We start from the raw sequence: 22,870 nt of genomic DNA, 5'->3' as shown, positions 1-22,870 counted from the left end.
TTAGAGTGATTCACAACACTGGTTGCCTATTTGGGACATACATTACATTACTGTTAAATCACTATAGCAATATGCATTGTATTCAACCTAAGCATAATTACAATGAACCTATGAACCATTGATATACCATAGTATAATAGTATTACTAATGCACGGTATTAAGAGCTCTGCTTTCGACAGAATTTAACCAATCAAAGTTACCCCGGACTTTTACTATATCCACGACCGGATCTACTTTCCGCACATCCAAATTGACTCCGACTTAAATCCGAGTATTAACCAAAATGTTCACCTGGTCACCACTTTACTTATGGCTTTACCTACAAATAGATAGTCATGTTCAAGAGTCGGTTGCCCGTGTTCGAGATCAGGCTCAATGGTGACCATAAAGATATTGTCTTGATCAAAGGAAACGAATATGAATGCGAGAACATACCTGTGGAAGGGTCTATACGGCTAGAGCTTCCCGAGGACACCCATGTCAAGCGAATCAAGCTTAGTTTGGTAGGTGAATACAACGTTGAGTTCTACGAAAGGGACTCTCAAGGGTTCATAGTTGACTCCATAATAGAGCGACTCTGTGTGCTTAAAGTCAACTGGTCCAACTTGCTCTCCCTGGCAGACGGACGCTTCCTTTTTGGGAACTTTGGTGATGATATCATCAAGTACATCCGTTTGAAGGACATGGAGAAGAAATCGCATAGTCTTGAAGCGGCTTCAACTGACAGCTTGATATCTGCTGGTTCGAACGTCGTCAACCCCTATGTGTTACGCAATGGCACACCGTTCAGTACGCAACAGGAAGACTCCTCTTCCCAACAACAATACTATGTTCTTCCTAAGGGAACCTACGAGTTGCCCTTCAATGTCTGTTTACCCTCAGATACCCCCGAGTCAGTCGAGGGCTTACGATGCGGTGAGATCAGTTACCGTTTAAACTGCACCATTGAACGAGGACGGTTCGAGAAATCCATCAAGTCCTCCAGACACGTTAGACTCATTAGAACTCTACATCCCTTGAGCATGAACTTGATCGACAGTATTGACATCACCAACATGTGGCCTGGAAAGGCTCAGTACAATGTGCAGTTGACGAGGAAGGGTATGCCGTTGGGTGCAACTGTCCCCCTAACGTTTCTTATTGTCCCCATGGTCAAGGGCCTTGAGCTTGAGTCCTTGGACGCGGAACTTGTTCAGCACTACAGCACGCGCCACTCTAAGGGCAAGTCGCCAGTGTTTGAAGAGATCTTGGGGAAACAGACACTCGAGTTCGACAAGAGCAAGTTTCAAACGGACAAATGGGAAGTTTCAACTAACTTCATGGTCCCTGAAAGTATGAACAAGATCACCCAGACGTGTATCATAAAGAATGATATCGTTCTGGTGAAACACCGGCTTCGACTTACTATAGTCATGCGGAACAAGGAAGGCTACTCCAGCGAGTTGAGAGCTAACCTACCCGTATTCTTATACATTAGTCCTCACGTGGGTCAAGTGCTTGCTAGACACTATACCATTGACCCTAAAGATAACTCGTTTGTTCATGATCGAAAGAAGGATTACATCTTATTCGAACATGCCGCCAGCGATGCTTCCGCGACGCCACAAGACCAAGAGGGTATTGAGTTTGAGGAAGCGCCTCCTTTATACCAAACCCATATCTACGATCAAGTGGTTTCAAACGGTGGAAATCATAATAACAATAATATGATGAGTCGCAGTGGGACACCGGTGCCCCATGTTTCCGAATCAAGCGCCCGTCTTGATGATTACTTTCTGTACCAAACAAGATTGGGTGGAACCACGTCTCTGTTGCTGTTCTCTGCCGAAACTATATTAAGAGCTGCAGCTGGTGCAAGTCGTCGTTCCATCCCTACATATGATGAAGCAGTTACTAGAAGATTGCCACAAGGTAGCGCCGAGGATATGGCTCCTTCATACTCTGTTTCTATGGCAGGAGGAAGCTCAACAGACATATAGTATTTATTTATGCATTTATGACCTATACAAAATATGACAAGAGTGATATGATACAACAGCCTGTATATTTCCGCATTAGGCAGTCTACCCCTTCTAAATGCATATGTGTATAAATATGTATATAATCAAAGGGTTACCCGGCACCACAATGCGAGATGAAAATTTGTATACAACAATTGAACACGATTCGCTTCCAGCGTTTACATACAATATTGCTATACACTGAAACTAACACGAATAATACTATGGCTGAATCATTAGCCGCCGTTGGGGGACAAGGTATTCCCACGCTCAGCGAGGACCAGGCTGCCCGATTGAACCAGATGGTCATCAAAACTGCTAACTACTTACACGAGAACAAATTGTTAAAGGCAAGAATTGGTTTACTCAACAACAAGGACGATGTGAGTTTCTTCCGGTTAAAGAGATTCAAAAGAGCTATGACCTCACCGGAGTATCTGGCCAAACAAGTCACCGAGGGCATGTTACCCCTGCAATCAGATGAAGATGCTCTTCGAACATTGGCGGTGTTGATCCAGAAACAAATGATCATACCCGTGGACAAATTACACTACCAGGAGATTAAGAAAGTTAAAGGATGGAAACCCAACAGGCTGAAGCCAACTTTAAGACCCACCAAGTCTCCAAGATTCGATGGCGATGCTTATTTTGCCTGGGTATATAATAAACCTAATCCTTATATGGCTATTTATGGGTTCTTAGCATTGGCTGGGGTGTTTACCATAATTCTTTTCCCCTTGTGGCCTCGGTTCATGAGACTAGGCGTGTGGTACTTATCTATGGGAGTGTTGATGTTACTTGGGTTGTTCTTCGCTATGGCAATAGTTCGGTTGATCATTTATTTGATAACTTTATTGACAATGTCTAAAGCGTTTTGGTTGTTCCCCAACTTGTTTGCTGATTGTGGTGTCATTGAAAGTTTCCAGCCAACTTACGGATGGGAAGAACCAAAGAAGACAAAGAAATCATCAAAGAAATCATTATCATCAAAGAAGTCAGCTACTGCTGCTTCTACCAAATCTGAACCAATTGACCTGGTTTCTGCTGCAGACACGACTTCCTCTAATACTAATGGAACTGCTGCCATTAAACGTAGAGTGGTCTTGGAGGAAGTTGACGAATGAATACACACACATAATCTAATATATTCGCTGTTAGTTACTCATTATAGAATACTGTATATCGTAGTGTATATAAGATGATTATATGCGCTACCATATAATATTACATAAGCAAAATACCGTAATTAGAAAGTAAATATGGTATACTATTATATAGAACAAGCTACTCCTTATCTCCATGTTCTTAACTCCACAATAATGACCAAGATCAACAGCATAGAGTTCAACCAGGACTACACCTGTATTGCTGTGGCCACTAATGAGTCTAATCGGATCTTTAACTGTGAGCCCTTTGGGGAGTTCTATTCGTCGAGCAATGACATACCTCGAAGGTCTATTTCAGGGAGTAGTGGTAGTGGTGATCCCACCGGACCTGGGAGCGGGCTGCGAACGGGGATTGTAGCAGGTGGAACCAGATCATCATCATCATCACCATCATCATCACTGGAGACTCGTGACGTGATTGGACAGCCAACCAAGTTTCTTCGGATGCTCTTTTCAACCCCATTGACGGTGATAGTGCCTCTGAACAATGGTAAGGACAGACTATTACACATCTATAACTTGAAGCTACTGCTCAAAATATGCGAGTTGACGTTTCCCACGGCTATAGCAGACGTCAAGGTGAACCGGCGACGGCTCGTGGTGTTTCTTGACAGCGGTCAGATCTATATCTATGACTTAAGTTGTGTCCGGTTGTTAAGTGTGATGGACATAGCGCCATTGAAACGGTATGTGTTTGATTTGAGTGTAGATGAGGATTCGCTCTTGGTGATTCCCTTATCTGTTGTCACTGCTACTGCAGGCAGTGGCAATGACCTGATGTTAGGTACAGAGGGACTGTTTGATAACGTTGTTGATTTCTCCAAAGAGAAACCGTTGAAATATGAGTTGGAATCAGTGTTGAAAGATCCAGAGGGTTGGCTCTTAATATATGATTGTGTAGGGTTGAGGCCAGTGTTGATATATAAAGCCCATGATTCTGCTATAGCCAGCTTGGCAGTGTCCCACGATGGTTCAATGATAGCTTCAGCATCTGTCAAAGGAACTATCATTCGAGTAAGCACTTTGAAGCACTATGAAAAATCAACTATCACCAAAATCATTAATCTCCGGAGGGGCCATCATCCTACCAATGTCAATGCTTTAAGTTTCAGTTTGGATAATGCCATTTTGGGGTGTGGTTCTGTTAATAGTACTGTTCATTTGTTTCAGTTGGATGAAACAGCAGATGAACTTGTTAATGACTCAACAATGCCACCAGTGAATGAATCCGACGACAATGATGAAAGTGGTGATGAAGCTGCTGATGGGGTTTCGGAAACGAGTGACGGAGGAGACACAACTAGTAATCGTTCCACTGAAGATTTGAATGAAAGTTTAGCCAACTTGCTTATCTCAAGATCAAATGATGATGGTGATAGTAATAATGATAACAATAATAATAATTATTATTATGATAATAAAGATGATGCTGTTGACGACGGTGGTGACCATCAGAAAAACAAAAATCCTTATTTCAAATTGCTTAACAACCATTATACTCGACTGCTTATAAAGAAACTTCCGTATAAGAATTATCTTGATAATTTAATCTGGACTCCCCCTAGACGGTCATTTGCATTCATCAAAGTCCCGGAGAAATCTGCCCATGGACCACTAAAAATCGGATTTACCCAAGATCTGGTCTTAGTTGCATCATACACTTCCGGGAAGTTACTTCAATATCGGTTTCCATCATCCACCCATGATTCAGAAAGACAACAGTATGAACTTATAAATGCATACGACTTGATCTAAGTACCCCCGGCCTCGGCTTTACCCTCGGAAAACCGTAATGCGACTATCCCCACACTTTAAATTGAGGGAGGGGATGTCGCCCCAGTTGGCGTGCGCGGCCCAATATCGGTAGCATCAAACATACCGTGGAAGAAAATTTTCATAAGAAATTTCCATGGATAAAACACACTAACAAACCACTCCCCACTATAAAAGAGAGTGCCAATTCCGGTGTGCGGATATATAAAGGGAGGAATCTGTCCAACATGTTACGCAAGTCAATTGGAAGTTTAGCACGTAACAAAAGGACATTAATAAGAATGTCTTCTAGTAGTAGTACCACCACCAGTTCCAACAATGATGATAATGATGTTTTATTCTCCAATGAGGGAATGGCCAGACTCATTCAATTGAACCGTCCTAAAAAGCTTAACTCATTGAATACTTCTATGGTTAATAAGATTACTCCTCGGTTATTGGAATACGGTAAATCCGGTGTCTCCAATGTGATCATCATGACTTCAACATCTCCCAAAGGGTTATGTGCTGGAGGAGATGTAGCCGAATGTGCTAGACAAATCTTGGAGGGGAATTCTGGCTATGCAAGTGATTTCTTTCAACAAGAATATAACTTGAACTATTTGACCTCCACTTACGCCAAACCTTATATTGCTTATATGAATGGAATCACCATGGGAGGAGGTGTTGGATTGTCTGTTCATTCCCCATTTAGAATTGCTACTGAAACCACTAAACTTGCCATGCCCGAAATGGATATCGGGTTCTTTCCAGATGTCGGGACCACCTTCTTTTTACCCAGATTAGATGATTATGTTGGATATTATGTGGCTTTAACTGGTGCCATTTTGACTGGATTAGATGCTTATATGTTGGGCTTTGCAACTCATTATATCCCCAGCGACAGATTAGCGACCTTGACTACCCGATTAGGCAACTTGAAGCCTCCAGTGATCAATGGTAGTCAAACTGATGATATCATCTTAAAGAATCAAAGTGAATATTTCACTCAAGTTAATCAAGTATTGGAAGAATTCACCAACAACAAAATCCCTGAAGATTATAAGTTCCCATTCACTGCAGATGAATTGACTACTATTAAAAATGCCTTTTCAAAATCAACTATTGGTGAAGTCTTTCAAGCTTTAACCAATGATGGGTCCCCATTTGCTCTCAAGACTTTGGATACCTTGTCAAAGAAACCAATAAACTCTTTGAAGGTTGCTTTGGAGTTACTTCATGTTGGATCTAAAAATACTATCAAGAAACAGTTTGAAACCGAGTTAATTGCTGCCACGAATTTGATGAATGTTAAACCCGAAGATTCCGATTTTGTTATCGGAGTTAAGCATAAGTTGATTGATAAAGTCAAGGAACCATTTTACCCACAATGGACCAAGCCATTGCCTGAAGAGAAAATAAAGAAGTACTTGGAAGAATCAATTAACACTGTTAAATTGGAGAGTCCATTGATCAACTCCTTCTATAACTTGAATTTCAAACAATATCCTCATCATATGGGTTTACCAACTGTTGAACAAGTTAAAGCATTCATAACTGGAAACGATGGTTCAGGACGATCTTATTTGCCAACACCAAAGGAAGTTATCAATCATTTCAAGCAGAAAACCAACAATAAGCTTGGTGTTGCCTTAAAGATTGAATCGGTCTTGAAGGTTCATGGAGAAACATCGAAATATGATGACAAGTACGTCTCTTGGAAAGCTTGAAAGTCATCTCTATCATACTCATCATAATCCTCATCATCACCACTATTATAAATGTATATAGTTATTAATTTCTTATTTAAACTTTTCAGCAATTAAATCCTCACCTTGTTCTTGGTAATCAGCTTTGGTTATAAACCAATTCTCTAAAGCAATGTTAGTACCATTGGAATCATCGTTAGTATCATTTAACATGGTGGCCAAGCTACTGGCACCTTTCCAGCCTCCAAACAGTTTCTCCCAGATCTCATTGATATCACCAGATTGATGGTTGATCACTGGTTGAATGTAGTATTGGTTGAACCCATAAGAAGAAAAGTAATTGGGGGAGATTTTTCTCATTTCCAGAATCAACAGTTCACTTAATCCCGGAGTCAACGATGTACCTCCCGTGATAAGCACATTACTTAAAATACTCTTTAAAATCTCGTTGAATCTTGCAAATCTATTGGGGGTATTATTATCACCATTTATGGCTGGCATACAAGTTGATTCCAAGGCTTTTAAACTTGAAAACACCAAATCCAAAAGTCCCTGGGTTTCAGGCTTCTCCAAAACCGGCATAGGGATCTCAACCCCGGGTAAAGAGTGATGAGAGGGAGTGAATAAGTTATCTATGTAACTAAACCCATTGACATTGATATGATTTTTCGATGCCAATTGGTAATAATCTGGAGTGTTGGACACTTTGAAATCATGAATGATGTTTCTAGTGATGTAGTAGTTTTGCATAGAAGAGGGACTTGATTGGAATGCCTTGGGAATCAATTGGTTCATATCAGCAATCTGGCCTTTAAAATAATGGGCAATATGGAGATTAAGAAAATCTCCTCCGTATTTTGTATGGAATGAAGCTTTAGATTGAATTATCCCATCCAAAATTGGTGTCACGGAAGTTGTGGCTGCCCCAATATCAATGACCAACCCAGAAGATTTCCCTGTTTGATACAATTGAGCTAAGGGAGTCTTAACTAAAGAGAAAAGTGGCACTTCAAACGTTTCAAAAGCCAATTGAGTAGCGGTGACTTTGTTCTTAAGCGTGTTCCAAGGTTCTTCAGTTAACATTAATGGATATTCATTAGAGTTAACTTCTGCTCCATTATCAAGGTGTTGATAAACATGACTCCAGTTGCGGGTAACCCCATCGAAATTATATATAAACCCATCATCCAATAAGGTCATAACTTCCACAGATGGGTTGGAAAGCAATTGATCATCTCCAATTATAATCTCACCGTTGGTGTCAGGGGCTTGGCCATACACAGAACTGAAAACCATCTGGGGTAACTCTTCGGAAGCAAACCCTGCTTTGGTCGTATAAGATCCATTATCTATCACTATAGTAGGGCCGTTATAGTTCATTGTGGAGGAGGAGTGGAGGAAACCGTGGAGGACTATACTCCTATAATATGCAAAGTTTGGGAGGGTTCGTTGTACTTTAAAATTGCCCGTGTGGGAGACACCTATAAATTGTAAGGAGAAAGAAACAAAAGTACTCTCCAATTTTAAGTGTTGACATTTTGAGAGTTTATATTTTTTCAATGTTTGAATGTTGTTTGGTAGCGCGGGTAGACGGTCCTGTGTATTTTCAATCTTTATAGTGAAAGCACGTAAAACATAGTATATCTTTATACTATGGCTGTATGATACTGCTGACCGTTATATAAGTGTAATATGCTTTTAAAAAAGTTTTTAAGTTGTTTTAATTACTGCTTAGTGTCCTGAAGTCAATGGACGTTAATGTCCTGTATGTATATATTATGGTAGCGCAAACAACTATCATACAGAGGCTATCACTGGTATATGCTACCTCTATACGCTACTATGTGGTAATATATACTATACTCTACTCGAGGATTTGTTATGTACCTTGGTATTTTGTGGAATGCACCATATTATGCGCTGTTTTATGTACTATATTACTTACTGTACTGTGTACATATTACATTCTGTATTATATATCTGGTGTGTCTAGAATATTGGTCACGTGATGTTTTGTGGTAGCGCTCGATTAATATAGCGTAATCAAAATCAAACTCAATAAAATCCCATCACTCTTTCATCACACTTATCCACTGAACCCTATGCTTAGAGTATCGTCTAGATTGTTACAGCGTAGACTTTTTGCTACAGCCGGTACCGGTGACGGTGTCGGTGCCGCAAATCGGATAGGAAACTTCCAAACCACGGTATTGGAAAACGGTATGACAGTTGCCACTGAGTTCATGCCTGGAACTCGGAGTGCAACGGTAGGGATGTGGATTAATGCCGGTTCACGAGCAGATAAAGCCAGAAACAGTGGCACTGCACATTTCTTAGAGCATTTGGCATTCAAAGGGACCACCCACAGAACTCAAATGCATTTGGAACTTGAAGTGGAAAACATTGGATCCCAAATCAATGCGTATACTTCAAGAGAAAACACTGTTTATTATACCAAATGCTTGGAGAAAGATTTGGAACAAAACGTTGATATCTTGAGTGATTTGCTCCAGAACTCAAAGCTTGAAACAAGAGCCATAGAGAACGAGAGACATGTGATCCTCCAGGAAAGTGATGAAGTTGATAAAATGTATGATGAAGTGGTCTTCGATCACTTACACGCTGTTACTTATAAGAACCAAGATTTGGGTAGAACCATCTTGGGACCTAGAGAAAAGATCAACACCATAAATAGAGCAGATTTGGTGGATTATATCTCAACCAATTATAAAGGAGATCGAATGGCTTTGATTGGTGTAGGTTGTGTTGACCATGAAAAATTGGTTGCTATGGCTAAAAAGTACTTTGCAAAGATTAAAAAGAGCTCATCTCCTTTCCTTCAAGGTGGTGGTGATGTTCCAATCTTTTATGGTGAAGAAATCCGGATTCAAGATTCAACTCCTCCAAATACTCATGTTGTTTTGGCTTTAGAAGGTGTCAGTTGGTCAGCTCCTGATTTCTTCACTGCTTCAGTAGCAAATGGGATCATTGGTACCTGGGATAGATCCATAGGAATTGGTTCGAATTCTCCATCTCCTTTGGCGGTCACTGCTGCTACTGGTGGGCCCAACCAACTGCCCTTGGCCAACTCCTATATGGCTTACACGACTTCTTATGCCGATACCGGATTAATGGGTGTATATTTCACAGCAGATAAAGAGCAGGATTTGAAACCAATCATAGATGCCATTTTAAAGGAATGGAAACGGTTAAGAACCGGAGATATCACTAAAGAAGAAGTCGAAAGAGCTAAAGCTCAATTGAAAGCTTCTTTGGTCCTTGCTTTAGACGATTCAACAGCTATAGCTGAAGATATCGGAAGACAATTGGTCAATACTGGCTTTAGATTATCACCTGAAGAAGTCTTTGAAAGAGTTGAGAATATAACCTTAAAGGATGTGGTGGATTGGGCCAATTGGCGCTTGAAAGATAAACCAGTAGCCTTGGCTGCTTTAGGTAATGTAAAGACATTACCTTCTCATGAATACATTCTGCAAGGAATGAGTTAAGTAACGTGACTTGTAAATATATTATCAATTAATTGGCTTCTGCTTCAACTTTAACTTCAACCTCATGGATTGAATCGTTCTCATTATCACCACCATTACTTATCCTAGTATTATTATTAGTATTATCATTATTATTGTCCTTTACCGAAAGAATCAGCTTATCAGGAACTCGTTTCATGATCTCTGGTGCCTTGAAAATTCCTCCAATATTGCTTATCCATTTCTTTCTCTTTTCAAGTAATGCCCGAAGTCCAATATTAGCTGCTTGTTGTTGAGCTGTTTGGGTTGTTTCCACCTTTTTCTTCTTATTCTTAGACTTTAATCTCTTGATGTAAGCTTGATCCACTTGTTTGTCTAAATCTTCCAAGATACTGCAATATTCTTGATAAGCAATTTGCTCCTCTACCACAGGTATCAATCTTTTCCGGTTCAGCCTATTTCTTACCACTGCTTCTCTTAATTCTTGTTGTAATTCTCTGATTTCAGCACACACTTCATCATCTTCTTTATTTTTAATCCATTCATCATTATCCACGATAACGTTGCCAACTTTGGAAGCCTTCCGACTCTTTTCCTTCCCCTCATTACCACCACTACCACCAGAAGAAACATTCATAAAAATCCCTATATACTTCAATTCTCGCTTAAGTCTCTCTTCAAGTGAATAGAAATCATTGGACCCTGAAATAAACTTGTAATTGTCATCAAGACTTAATTGTGTAGCCACATTCTCATCCATAGTCGACTCGAGCTTCTCATCGTCATCTAAATCGCCTTCCTCAAAGTATTTTCCTTCATGAGTCGATAGTATCGCCAGAAGTAACCGAGATGAAAGTGGTCCACAACTGATTTCTTCACTGTAGAGTTTCTCATCGTAAAGGTTATCGATGTTACCTTTGGCCATATAAGTTTCTATCGATGGTTGCTTGTATGCTGGAGAGTTTAACTTGGCTCCTAAATTAGCATCTTCTTCTGTCCATACATCAGCATAGAACTGTCCCAATTTGGGTATAATAAACGGCGTACTATCAGGGTCATAAGATTTTTCAACCCCAGGAGGTACAATGTTATCTTCCTTTAAAAATTTGATATCTTCGTCCGAGAATGGCCGGAAATACGATTCAATATACGATTGAAACGTAGTGAATTGAACTTGATTTGCTGGAGGTTTATTTTTGGAAAAATCAATGTTAGGTATAGCACCAGGTAACATATCTTGAAGGTCTCTTTCGGGATACGATGCAACCCCATACAATTTCTTAAGATATTCCGTACCTTGAGTTTCTAATCCATTATCATCGGCTGAAAACAATCCTAATTCAGCTATGGCTTCCTTAGATAATGTCTGAGGTTCCACATATTCCGATTTGGGGTTTTTCAACCGAGTATCGTTTCCTTGAGTAGCCGAAACAGTCTGCACAGGAGGCACAGGGTCGTCTTTAGAATTTAGGTTCGGTTTGAGTTTCTGTTTCAGAACAATCTCTTCCTTTTCGGAATCTATTGGGGTGCTGCCATAATCTTCATCTTGTTGTAGTTTTATCTTCTTTGCAAACGGAGTACTTCGTTTCCTTTTAGCTAAGCTCACGTCATCTTCATCGTCATCGTCGTCATCATCTTCTTCTACTACTTCTTCTTCATCGTCATCAACTTCTTTGCCACTCTTATCTTCTTCATTGTCTTTCTCTGTGTCTTTGTTAGATCGACCACCAGTACCACTCTTGACTGTCGCTATACTCACAGACTTAGGGGCTTCTTGCTTTACGTCATCTTCTCCGTCTTCTCCTTCATCTTCTTCCTTTTTAACATCATTATCATTTCCATCAACATTGACTGCCATATCGTCGTCGTCGTCATCACCATCATCGTTTGATTTCTCATCACCAAATGCTTGCGACGCTTTCCTCTTTTTCAGATTTACATTCTCGTCCTCTTCTGGTTCTCCAAGTGCCATCCGGACCTGCTTCAAAAGCCCTTGATCAATACGCTCTGTCTCCTTTAACTCCTTCAGCAAACTCGTGAGTAACTTCTCTACCACGTCCAATGTGGCCACGGGGGGGGTTTGACGTATCAGTTCTCCGTCAAGAAGCCCTACTGACGCGTCATACGTCAAATCAAGAGCCTTGAGAATCTTGTCTAGCAAAGACCCGCTAAGTGACTGATCATCGGGTTCTTCACCCATATCTTATCGCCAAAGTCTAGAACCAATTAACCGCCGGAAATAATAATTCAATATAGGACCATAAAACTGAGCCACTATTGCTATATGACTAGTCAACTTACTGTTAATCGAAGAAGAGTAGTAGTTGAACTGCAAGCTTACCGCTATACATTTATTTGTTGATGATATGAGGTACAATTTTAGTCACGTGAGAAATATCACGTGCAATATGTTGTGGTAGTTGAAAAAGATATACTCTCAAAGTATTGCTCCTGCTCTTTACTATTACCGTGATTATGCATTATATGTACAGGAAAATATAGATCTACTTATTTCATGGAGACAATGACTTGACATATTGAGAGTCCTTCTTGGTCTTAACATCTTCTATAATAGTGTTGACAATGTTAAACTTCGCCACAGGTGCATCTTGAGGTCTGGCCCATTCCTTAGGGAACACGGGTTTAGGCGTATGAGGTTTCGAGTGTCTTGTATCAAGAGGAATGTCAGCAAAATCGTCGTCCAGGTTCTTTGTTTCCGTCAATAAGGCATTGAACACTTCAGCTGCACGACGAGCATTCTGAGTAGCTTCAGGTAACAGTTTAGAAGTGAACTTAAACACATTGGTGTTGTGATCAAATTTATTACCTGAAAGTAACTTGAACTTCTTTTCTTGAGCTGTAGTCAAGTCCAAATCCTTAATGTTCACTGTCAACACCACGGTTCTGTTCTTGGGTGTAGACTCTTCACTGAAATCAGTAAAGTACTTGAATTTAAGAACGCTATTCACTTTGGAAGGAGGTTGATAAGCTTGACGGAAGTTGGCCAAAAGTGGTAACTCATAAGCGCTTATTCTGGTGATCTGTTCATTCTTTCTCTTTTGATGTGGAGTGTCACCTCTGGCTACAACTTCAACGTTACTTAACTTAGGAGGTAATCCTCTTTGGGCAACTGGAGTATTGTTCATATATCTTTCCTTAAAGTTATCCAACTCAAAAACATAATCCAACTTATCACCCTTTCTACTCATCAAGTCAGGTAATGACGATAAGATCAACTCTCTCTCCTCATTGGTTGGATTGTAGTATTGACCAAGGGCTTCCTTTCTTTGGTTGTGTAACTCAAAGATCTTGTCTGATGGTAATCCCTTCCATTGATGTGGGTTAAGGTAAAGCGGTTGGTTCGAGTACAATCTCGCTGAACGACGACCACAACTTTTAAGAGCTCCAATCATCTTTAGAGGGGTCGATAACAGGTGTACTTTAACTATGAGTTCCGGCTGTAAACCTTTGAAAAATTTTAGCAAACTAAATTTTCGATTAAAGCTACGCAATATTGTGAGTGTAACGTGATTGATCACGTGATGAATAGAATAAAGAATATATCGTACATAAATATTTTAACATTGTCCTTCAGTCAGGCTCAGTTTTGATTCTCTTAGTAGGTGAATTATCACCCTCTAGAGGCCTCTTCTTCGAAGGCAAGAAAAACAGACTGATATCTTTCTTCTCCTTCTTAACAGAATCCAGCTTTGAATTTATCGATTGAAGCTCAGAAACGTCTGGACTTGAAACTGTCTTCTTTCCTTTGGGAGACAGGAAAAACAGACTAATATCTTTCTGTTTCTTGACTGGAGGCGGGTCCTCCCTTCTCATTAAATATTCTCCTTGACTTGAAATTCTTCCAATATCCTTGGAAACAGGATAAATTTCAATATCCATATAAGCCTTGTTCTTCTTTGTTTCCAAACATGTATCAAACATTGAATCGTCCCACTGCTTCAGAGGATTAAGCCATTCATTCCATTCTCTGGTACCAGGAAGTAACATTAATGGCTTTCGAGCATGAAGCCATGACATGTCCTTAGTATCTGTAGCTGTTGCAGGTCCAGTAATCACTGTAAAACTTGATAAATACTTCTCATTGGTACTCAACTCCGTATGCTTGAAGTTGGTATTATGGCTATACATCCCAGCCAAATAGATTATTGGTGAAGTCTTTGAATGTACAAAATGTGGAACCTTGTTCTTTCCTTCCTTCTTCCATTCATAATACCCTTGGATTGGTACAACACATCGATTATTCTTCACCCCCATCCAAACAGGACTATGTTGAGCAAAAGTCTCCTTTCTGCAATTGAAGAACTTGGAAGATAAAGCATTGACCTCTCTGGAATATTCTAGTCCATGTGCTGTTGGTCTGGGGTCCTTGGGCAGTGCCCAACTGGGGACAAGTCCGAATCTCAGAAGCTCTATGGTGTAATGCTTGCTATCATCCTGGCTCTCTTGTTGTTCATATATTATAACGGTATTCCTGGTGGGAGGAATATTGAATGATGGATTGAATGAGTCCATGTTCACAAAAACATACTGTATCCCTTTAGACGATGAAGTATCACTTGTATAAGTATTGGTGTCTTCTCCTGCTCTTAACACCGATTGGTTGAGTATGTCCGGCAAATCAGCCACATCCTATGTCTCTCTGTTAGTATTGAGGTTCCCATAGACTGCCTGATTAGGCAAGTGGGTGACTGATTCATACGGTTCCAAATGCGTAGCGTCCACACATTATTGTTATAGTATAGAATGTTGGCAGCTTTATAATGGCAGCTTATCGTTCAAATATTATTGTGGAGAAGGGGCATTCGCATGTCACGTGATCGATATCAAATCTATACCGATGGATATTCGGGCTCATAGTGTACAAATGAATCTTCATTACTTTCATAGCCGTAATCATCGTCATCTTCCTTTTCTTCTTCTTGCTCATCCTCGTTTTTGTCAATGTCTGTTGCGTTAAACGAGTTGGAGCTGTTTAATTTAATAAATGAAGTGGAGGTATTCATAAGTGCTTCATTGATATAAACGCTTGGATGGTTCTCGTTCAGTTCAAGTTTCTGCCATTGTTCAAGCTGTCCAATTTCCTTTAGTAGCTTCCATTTATAATACTTTTCCAATTTGCTATTGTTCCATTCTACTGCTTTAGTCTCCTCGACCATCTTGGCTTCATATTCTTTCTTAAGTTGCTCTCTCTTTGTCTTCTTAAACTCCTCATAGTTAGCTTCATACTCTTTAGCCATCGCCAATTTCTCCTTAGCAACATCTGGATCATCCTCAAGTCCTAAATGCTGATCTTCAACAAACTTTGTACCTATTAAATCTTTAGGAAGATACTCCTGTTTCACAAGTCCTTGAGTATAGTCTGGGTTGTACTTGTAACCCTCAGAATACCCCATCTCTTTCATTAACTTGGTGGGGGCATTGCGCAAATGGAAGGGGATGGGTATGTTTGAAAGCTCTGGCTTCTCCTTTAATAAACCTTGTACTAAACGTAATGCTCTGTAAGATTTAGTTGATTTGGGAGCCCTGGCAAGCTTTATAGTACAGTGAGCCAATATTATCTCCCCTTCAGGTAACCCAACAAAATCAAAAGCTTGTTTTGCTGCGACCACAAAGGGAAGACATGAACTATCTCTTAAACCAATGTCTTCACTGGCAATCACAAGCATTCTCCGGATAATAAAATTGGGGTCTTCACCACTGGAAAGCATCTTAGTCAAATAGAAAATAGCTGCATCTGCATCAGATCCTCTAATAGACTTATGAAAGGCACTAATGGTATCATAATGAGAATCACCATCTCTATCATACATCTTTCTATAGTTGCCTGATTGGAACAACTGTTTGATTTGATCCGTGGTAACTTGAATGTACCCATTCTTCTTGATATTATCATCAGAAGAAGAACTAATACTAAATTTGGAGGCTGAAAGATATGCATGCAATGACTCAATAGTGTTCAAGGCTATTCGTGTATCACCACCTGAAAGACCACCCACGAACTCTGCTGCTTCCCTTGTCAACAAGATGGGGAGTAAATTGTAGAACCCCTTCCTGGATTTGTTCAAATGAAATAGTGCTCTAAAGATAACCCTTGTAATGGCCTCTATGGGCAAATGTTTCATAGTGAAGACATGAACTCGTGATAATAAGGCATTATTCAATGTGAACGAAGGATTTTCAGTGGTTGCACCAACAATGGTTACTGTTCCATCTTCTATAACTGGTAAAAGAATATCTTGAGTTGCCTTATTGAACCTATGGATTTCATCAAGAAACAAAACTGTCTTCCTTCCACTCAATTTCTTCTCCAAGGTTGCATTTTCAAACTCTTCTCGTAATCTTTTGGTAGTACCATCTGACCCTGAAAGCTCTACAAACTTACTGTTAGACTCATTGGCTATGATTCGTGCTAGTGTAGTCTTCCCTACACCCGGAGGTCCCCATAGGATAAAGGACGGTATCATATCCGATTCTATGATATTCCGAAGTAGGCCATTGGACCCTAATAAATGTTCCTGGCCAAAGAACTCCGTCAACAGCTTAGGACGGACCTTCTGGGCCAAGGGAACTTGTGCTTCCTTTCTCATAAGTTCTCGTTCTTCACTCAACTGTAGAAACTTGGACTTGGTGATGATGGGAGTCTGCAGTTGGATCTGACGGAGTTTATCTAGATCTGGAGTAGATTCGACCACAGCTTCGCCATCACCATTACCATCGCCACCTACTGTTGTATCGGCTTCACTACTGGGAGCATCTATTGCCGTATCTGGTTCCTGTGTTGCCACTTCATTCTGTGAAGCCAATATCTTTCTTTCGGCTATAAGGATACTCGTGAGCGTGGGACCTTCTTTCTTCCGTTCAGAAGACCTCTTTACTCTTTTATATCCATCCTTCCGAAGACCCAAGGCGGCAAAAGTATTCCCTCCACTTCTCTTCTTTGATGTCTCACCAACATCTTCCTGAGATGAACTCCGTTTCTCCTGTTGGTCCAAACAATTGTTCACATGGGCCAATAAGAGCGCTTCCTCTATACTTTTAGAACATACGGGACACGTCACCAAAGGCATTGACTGTCAGTTATTGTTTTTGTTATTAGTGGTACTATTGGGTTGGTGTTATGGTGTAGTTATCTTTTGATCTGAACGCGTCTCCCCCACCAAACTTTTTCGGGGTCTCCCCCACACTCTTTGAGATGAGATCAAGTTCAAGAACAAACTACTCTCTTCTTATCGCTGCTGCTTCTTCTGCTACGGACAATGACGTGCGAACTCTTCTGGAAACGGTTGTCTGTGTCTATCAATGAGTTGTGTCTTGCGAGGGTGCTCCGTTGCGGCCAGACGTTCCGATGGAAGAACATCGACGACGTGTGGACCTTCACCACTAAAAACCAGATAGTGATAGTGAAGCAAGACGACACAAGCTTATCGTATTCGTGGATCCTGAAACAGCAACCGCTGCTGCTGCTGCTGCGGCAAAACCTCTCAGAAGAATCAGAAGTGGACCTGTTCATCAACGATTACTTCTGCTTGCACATTAAATTGGAGTCACTCTATGAATCCTGGAAGGAAGCCAATGACCCATTCATGTCTAAATCCAGAACATCGTGTCCGTTTTCTCTGTTTCCTGGTATCCGGATCCTCAGACAGGACCCTTGGGAAACTGTTGTGTCGTTCATCTGTTCGTCCAATAACAATGTCAAGAGAATCTCCAAGATGTGCGATACTTTATGCACTGAGTTTGGTGATTACATTGGCGAATATAAGGACATAAAATACTATTCCTTCCCTTCACCCGAACAATTATCGTCCTCACCTGGAATCGAGCTGAGGCTAAGACTGTTGGGGTTCGGGTATAGGGCAAAATTCATTTACCAAACAGCTCTATTGTTTGAAGATAAAAGCGTCCCGGAAATCACATTGGAAAGACTCCATGAAATGCGCCAGCTCGACTATAAAATGGCTCATGAGTTCCTTCTTCAACTTATGGGCGTTGGACCCAAAGTAGCCGATTGCATCTGTCTCATGTCGTTAGATAAGCATGATGTCGTCCCAATAGATACACACGTGTACCAGATAGCTGTCCGAGACTTCAAGTATAAGGGAAAACGGGATATGAAGACTCTTAACAAGCAAATGCATGAAGCTATAGGGACATTTTACAAAGAGATATTTGGTGAGTATGCTGGTTGGGCCCAATCGGTGTTATTTGCTTCGGACTTGAGTGACTTAAATAACGGAGTCAACGTCAAGACAGAACCAGCAAATGATATAAAGATTATTGTTAAGACTGAGTCGGAGAGTAAATCAGTGAATAAAAGAAGAAAACGAGTGTGAAGTAAGTATAGGCTATGCTGGAACATACCTATCAATCATCGTTACCGCTACTCGGATAAATAAGCACTTTTACGTGACATTGAACGGATAATAAATATGAATATCGTTCTGTCCGATTTGACAATAACGTTCAAAGTCTGTGGTGGATTTAATAGAAACGAAAAGCATCATTAATGAGGCATTGGTAGAGGGTTGGCGAAAGGAGAGTACGTAAAAATGATTGAGAATTCTTATCATTCTCTTCATGACGCATTCCACGATACTGTTGGATGCAAATACGTGCCATGAAGATGGCTGCACAGATTACAACCCAATATATAGCTTTGTATTATGTATACAATATTATGTAATGATTTAATAAAATATGAACATTTGAATGAAGGTTTGGGTCTTCCCTCAGCTTGAAGATCAGCATTTGGTGTGCGGGTCTATACTCTATTTCCGACAAGTACGACGCAATACACAATAAGTTTACTCCAGGAAGTTGCGGGCCGCTAATGGCTATCATTTCCCTATACCGTTTGCTCACACCCTTACGCACAATCGTTACACTTATGAGCGGTTGATGCCGCTATTTATTACGGAGATGGAATCCCTCTAGGGGGAACCAAAACCGCATTAAATTAAGCCTGAATTGGAAATGATCTACTCTCTCTCTCATCATTAACATCCCCGCTATGCTTCGGTAAATGTTAGGAAAGACAATCCAGATCTGATTGACAAGTTCGTAAATAGAAACTTCGGAGGTTGCAGAATATGGAACTCTAATAGTGATACAAAAACAATTAGCCGCCTATTCAGCTAATATAATCTTTATCTCTCCAAACAACAAACCGCGGAGTTGTGTTCTGTAGCTTCTTTCAGAACTACTAATGCCATTATCAGCTTCCAGTAATCGTTGAGATTAGACTTCAGTTACTGGAGGTACTGTTCCATTGTCGAAAATGTCGCACTTATTTGTCTTGTGCGTGAAACCTTATCATGTTGTTTCTATGCCCAGTAAATGTCAAGACTGTCAAATATGTGTCAAACCACAAATCATGCAGTTACACATTGGGAAATTCATCCCTTGATATCCAGCCGCCAGATTTAGCCTAAATGGAATACGTGAACCAGATTGAAGATAAGAGGTGGGCCTGCATATAGCCGTGGCTTGTCCACTTACTAACCATGGATACACACGGCTCAAAGTTTAAAAGGAGCCAATCAATTCAGACTGTTAGGCCCCACTCGCGGCAAACGGTGGGTCATGAAAAAGTTTCAATAATGTTAATCTAAAGCCACCCTATCAGATGCGTCATACTCTTACTCCGATTTTGATTAGATTAAGCCCATAAAATTTAGATAAGCTTTGGGTTATGTACTATTGTTGGGCGCAGGGGCTGATAGGAGCTTCGACGTATAAAGAGGGATCGTTACGTCCAAAGATATCAGGCGCCGTTAAACTCAACCCAACTACCAATCTAATACCAATACGAGTGTGGATGCTGGGAATAACGGACACATTGAAACGAAAATATAAACCATATCTCCAACCATGAAGTATAACAACGAACTAGAACCTCAAAAAAGTATTTTCATTCCTGGTTCCATCAATATCTTGAAGGAAGAAGATGTTGGTGAAAGCGGTTTCTCTGGTCAAATCCAGCGTAATAAGAAGGGGATTATCTTGATGCCTCAACCTTCCTCATCGCCCAATGATCCTTTGAATTGGTCAAAGACAAGAAAGTACTGGCACTTTTTTCTCATGTGTTTTGTAACCGGGTTGACAGCTGCCATTTCCAATGATGCTGGTGCAGCACAAGATTCCCTTAATGAGATCTACGGGATCAGTTATGATGCCATGAACACTGGTGCCGGTGTTTTATTCTTATTCATTGGATGGAGTTGTATTTTTTTGGCTCCCGCTTCTTCCTTATACGGTAGAAGAATCACCTACCTCATCTGTCTTTTGGCTGGTACTTTGGGGTCCGTATGGTTTGCCAAATCCAGAAGAACTTCAGACACGATCTGGTCTCAAGCATTTGTGGGGTTAAGTGAAGCCTGTGCGGAAGCTCAGGTCCAACAATCGTTGTCCGACATTTTCTTTCAGCACAACTTGGGTTCGGTGTTGACTGCTTATATTATGGCTACCTCCATCGGGACTTTCTTGGGTCCATTGATCGCTCAGTACATCTCTGATAATACGTCATTCAGATGGGTCGGTTGGTGGGGTGCTATAATCACAGGTGCCACTTTAATCGTGTTCATCTTTGGATGTGAAGAAACCGTTTTTGATAGAGAGGCAGCTTACGCCAGAGATAACACTATCGTGACCCATAAGGGAGAAGCTTCAACAGCAAACGTTAATGAATACTCCTTGAAGAAGGAGTCGTCTCGTGCTCAAGTATCTCCTTACGACGAATCGTCTTCTGGAGAATCTGTTGATGACAATAACAGGGCATTAAATAGCTCAGAAGCACCCAAGTCTTATACGGATAATGTGGCTTTAATCACACCTGCTAGCTATTTGGAAGGATGGGGGTTCAAGCAGTATGTCAAACGTTTCTTCTTGTATTTCAAGATCTTCACTTTCCCTGCTGTTTGGTTGTCAGGAATGTTGTGGGGTTTGCAAGATGCCTACTTGTCGTTTTACTTGACCACCGAAGAAGATTATTTCCCTGATGCTCCTTGGAACTACTCAGGTAATGCAGTGGGTATCATGAACGTTGCTACCTTGGTAGGTGCTGTTATTGGGTGTCTTGTAGCAGGTATTCTTTCTGATTACCATGTTATGTGGATGGCTAAAAAGAAGAATGGTGTCTATGAGCCAGAATACAGATTGTGGTTAAGTTTTATCACCTTGATTATCTCTCCAGTTGGTTTAATCATGTTTGGTGTTGGAGCTGAAAGACAATGGCCCAAATCTGTTATTTATATTGGCTTGGGTTTCATTGGTTACGGTTGGGGTACCATTGGTGACATTTCTATGTCCTATTTGATGGAATCTTACCCCAAGATTGTCATTTTGGGTATGGTGGGAGTTTCCATCATTAATAATTCTTTGGGAAGTATCTTTACCTTTGTTTGTTCTTATTGGTTGGATTCCAGTGGAACTGCAAATACTTATATTGCATTGGCCGTCATAGACTTTGTGACCATTGCCTGTGCCATCCCTACCATTTACTGGGGTAAGTCTTGGAGAAAACGCACCACGAAGGCGTATTTGGAACTTGTTGAATTGGGTTTGAGTTAGTTTTGGCAGGCCAACTAACTTTTAGTTTTGGAACAATTTTGTACAGCTGTAGTAAATACTTCATATCTTCAATAATAAGAATTGTATTCTAAGTTATCCATCATCGCAAGAGCTAGCTTTAAAATCAAGTTTTCAAGGCACCATTAAGACCATCTTAGATCATTTGTAGATTTAGCTATATTGCTTTACACTTAACAATTATATCAAGTTTACTAGGTGCTATTAACTTTATTGTTCCAGCATTTAGTATGCGTACTATAATAGAGAATGCCCTTTAAATGGACTTTTTCATTGATAGTGTTGATAACACAATACATCTCTTTTTTCATAGTAAACCATTCAGTTGATAATCATAGTATTAAAAAGACTTTTGTTTACTTTGAGTATATCCCATATTAAATTGGTGATAACGGAAGTAGACAATTAATATATATATATATATATATAGCACTTAATTCTACTACATCCTTATTTTCCTCAGGCTGTTTGAATATTGGTTGTTAACTCTGTAAAAAGTACCTATTGCCAGTGCCAGGTGATTGTTCTTATCACTAAAGTATATTATCATGTATCATATGTGCAGTATGTAACCTGTACCATGTATTAAAATACTACGCAAACGATTTTGACGCACAATTAGAATATACATAAACTTGAATATTTCTTCCTTACAACCATTAAAGGTTTAAGCGCTTAGGTAAACCTTAAGTAAGTATAACAATTCTAATTATCTAATCAATTATTAATATAGTCATTATAACTAATATAATTTACCCTTTTTAACTAATAAAATCAAAGTGATGTTATAAGCGCTTAAAGAAACGTTTAACCAATGTGAACCATAATTTTTTATTGATTCAAGACCATTCCCTATAAAATTATACAACAAAAAGATCAATCTTAAGTAATTTCCTTTGTTCCTGAAAGTAACATTATTACCTTCAAATAGTGATACTTAATGTTATGTTATGCGTTATTATAGTTTCATAGGATTACTAGCAAACTTATGTTTTAGGGTTTCGGTGTGCGGGGCTCTTGTGTTTTAGGGTTTCGGTGTGCGGGGCTCTTGTGTTTTAGGGTTTCGGTGTGCGGGGCTCTTGTGTTTTAGGGTTTCGGTGTGCGGGGCTCTTGTGTTTTAGGGTTTCGGTGTGCGGGGCTCTTGTGT

The 22,870-nt window shown here is 40.2% G+C and overlaps 12 protein-coding genes across 12 annotated transcripts; 7 read left to right on the top strand and 5 right to left on the bottom strand.

Annotated features, from left to right (window-relative positions):
• Positions 1 to 148: 148 nt before the first annotated feature.
• On the top strand, positions 149 to 1,980 carry KQ657_003031 (uncharacterized protein; the record flags this gene model as incomplete). Its single annotated transcript, XM_043193769.1, has 2 exons — positions 149 to 155; positions 335 to 1,980. The coding sequence occupies 2 exons, from the start codon at positions 149 to 151 to the stop codon at positions 1,978 to 1,980; spliced, it is 1,653 nt and encodes a 550-aa protein (XP_043047079.1).
• Positions 1,981 to 2,225: 245 nt separating this feature from the next.
• Positions 2,226 to 3,125, top strand: SEC62 (Sec63 complex subunit; the record flags this gene model as incomplete). Its single annotated transcript, XM_043193768.1, has 1 exon — positions 2,226 to 3,125. The coding sequence occupies one exon, from the start codon at positions 2,226 to 2,228 to the stop codon at positions 3,123 to 3,125; it is 900 nt and encodes a 299-aa protein (XP_043047078.1).
• A 195-nt stretch (positions 3,126 to 3,320) lies between these two features.
• On the top strand, positions 3,321 to 4,922 carry KQ657_003029 (uncharacterized protein; the record flags this gene model as incomplete). Its single annotated transcript, XM_043193767.1, has 1 exon — positions 3,321 to 4,922. The coding sequence occupies one exon, from the start codon at positions 3,321 to 3,323 to the stop codon at positions 4,920 to 4,922; it is 1,602 nt and encodes a 533-aa protein (XP_043047077.1).
• Positions 4,923 to 5,221: 299 nt separating this feature from the next.
• On the top strand, positions 5,222 to 6,649 carry EHD3 (mitochondrial 37S ribosomal protein mS47; the record flags this gene model as incomplete). The annotated part of the gene is made up of 1 exon (XM_043193766.1): positions 5,222 to 6,649. The coding sequence occupies one exon, from the start codon at positions 5,222 to 5,224 to the stop codon at positions 6,647 to 6,649; it is 1,428 nt and encodes a 475-aa protein (XP_043047076.1).
• Positions 6,650 to 6,721: 72 nt separating this feature from the next.
• On the bottom strand, positions 6,722 to 8,008 carry ARP7 (uncharacterized protein; the record flags this gene model as incomplete). The annotated part of the gene is made up of 1 exon (XM_043193765.1): positions 6,722 to 8,008. The coding sequence occupies one exon, from the start codon at positions 8,006 to 8,008 to the stop codon at positions 6,722 to 6,724; it is 1,287 nt and encodes a 428-aa protein (XP_043047075.1).
• Positions 8,009 to 8,281: 273 nt separating this feature from the next.
• MAS1 (Mas1p) lies at positions 8,282 to 10,137 on the top strand (the record flags this gene model as incomplete). The annotated part of the gene is made up of 3 exons (XM_043193764.1): positions 8,282 to 8,287; positions 8,374 to 8,393; positions 8,751 to 10,137. 3 exons carry the CDS (start codon positions 8,282 to 8,284, stop codon positions 10,135 to 10,137), a joined length of 1,413 nt encoding a protein of 470 aa, XP_043047074.1.
• A 28-nt stretch (positions 10,138 to 10,165) lies between these two features.
• Positions 10,166 to 12,316, bottom strand: NGG1 (histone acetyltransferase; the record flags this gene model as incomplete). The annotated part of the gene is made up of 1 exon (XM_043193763.1): positions 10,166 to 12,316. The coding sequence occupies one exon, from the start codon at positions 12,314 to 12,316 to the stop codon at positions 10,166 to 10,168; it is 2,151 nt and encodes a 716-aa protein (XP_043047073.1).
• Positions 12,317 to 12,629: 313 nt separating this feature from the next.
• RSM24 (mitochondrial 37S ribosomal protein mS35) lies at positions 12,630 to 13,529 on the bottom strand (the record flags this gene model as incomplete). Its single annotated transcript, XM_043193762.1, has 1 exon — positions 12,630 to 13,529. One exon carries the CDS (start codon positions 13,527 to 13,529, stop codon positions 12,630 to 12,632), a length of 900 nt encoding a protein of 299 aa, XP_043047072.1.
• A 178-nt stretch (positions 13,530 to 13,707) lies between these two features.
• KQ657_003023 (putative peptide hydrolase) lies at positions 13,708 to 14,649 on the bottom strand (the record flags this gene model as incomplete). Its single annotated transcript, XM_043193761.1, has 1 exon — positions 13,708 to 14,649. The coding sequence occupies one exon, from the start codon at positions 14,647 to 14,649 to the stop codon at positions 13,708 to 13,710; it is 942 nt and encodes a 313-aa protein (XP_043047071.1).
• Positions 14,650 to 14,966: 317 nt separating this feature from the next.
• On the bottom strand, positions 14,967 to 17,204 carry KQ657_003022 (ssDNA-dependent ATPase; the record flags this gene model as incomplete). Its single annotated transcript, XM_043193760.1, has 1 exon — positions 14,967 to 17,204. One exon carries the CDS (start codon positions 17,202 to 17,204, stop codon positions 14,967 to 14,969), a length of 2,238 nt encoding a protein of 745 aa, XP_043047070.1.
• Positions 17,205 to 17,720: 516 nt separating this feature from the next.
• OGG1 (8-oxoguanine glycosylase) lies at positions 17,721 to 18,470 on the top strand (the record flags this gene model as incomplete). The annotated part of the gene is made up of 1 exon (XM_043193759.1): positions 17,721 to 18,470. The coding sequence occupies one exon, from the start codon at positions 17,721 to 17,723 to the stop codon at positions 18,468 to 18,470; it is 750 nt and encodes a 249-aa protein (XP_043047069.1).
• A 1,537-nt stretch (positions 18,471 to 20,007) lies between these two features.
• KQ657_003020 (uncharacterized protein) lies at positions 20,008 to 21,705 on the top strand (the record flags this gene model as incomplete). The annotated part of the gene is made up of 1 exon (XM_043193758.1): positions 20,008 to 21,705. The coding sequence occupies one exon, from the start codon at positions 20,008 to 20,010 to the stop codon at positions 21,703 to 21,705; it is 1,698 nt and encodes a 565-aa protein (XP_043047068.1).
• Between the last annotated feature and the right edge of the window lie 1,165 nt (positions 21,706 to 22,870).

Source organism: Scheffersomyces spartinae (assembly GCF_019049425.1).
Source record: "Scheffersomyces spartinae strain ARV_011 chromosome Unknown scaffold_27, whole genome shotgun sequence".
Classification (NCBI taxonomy): Eukaryota; Fungi; Ascomycota; class Pichiomycetes; order Serinales; family Debaryomycetaceae; genus Lizanozyma; species Lizanozyma spartinae.
This window is presented reverse-complemented; position numbering and strand designations above follow the sequence as displayed.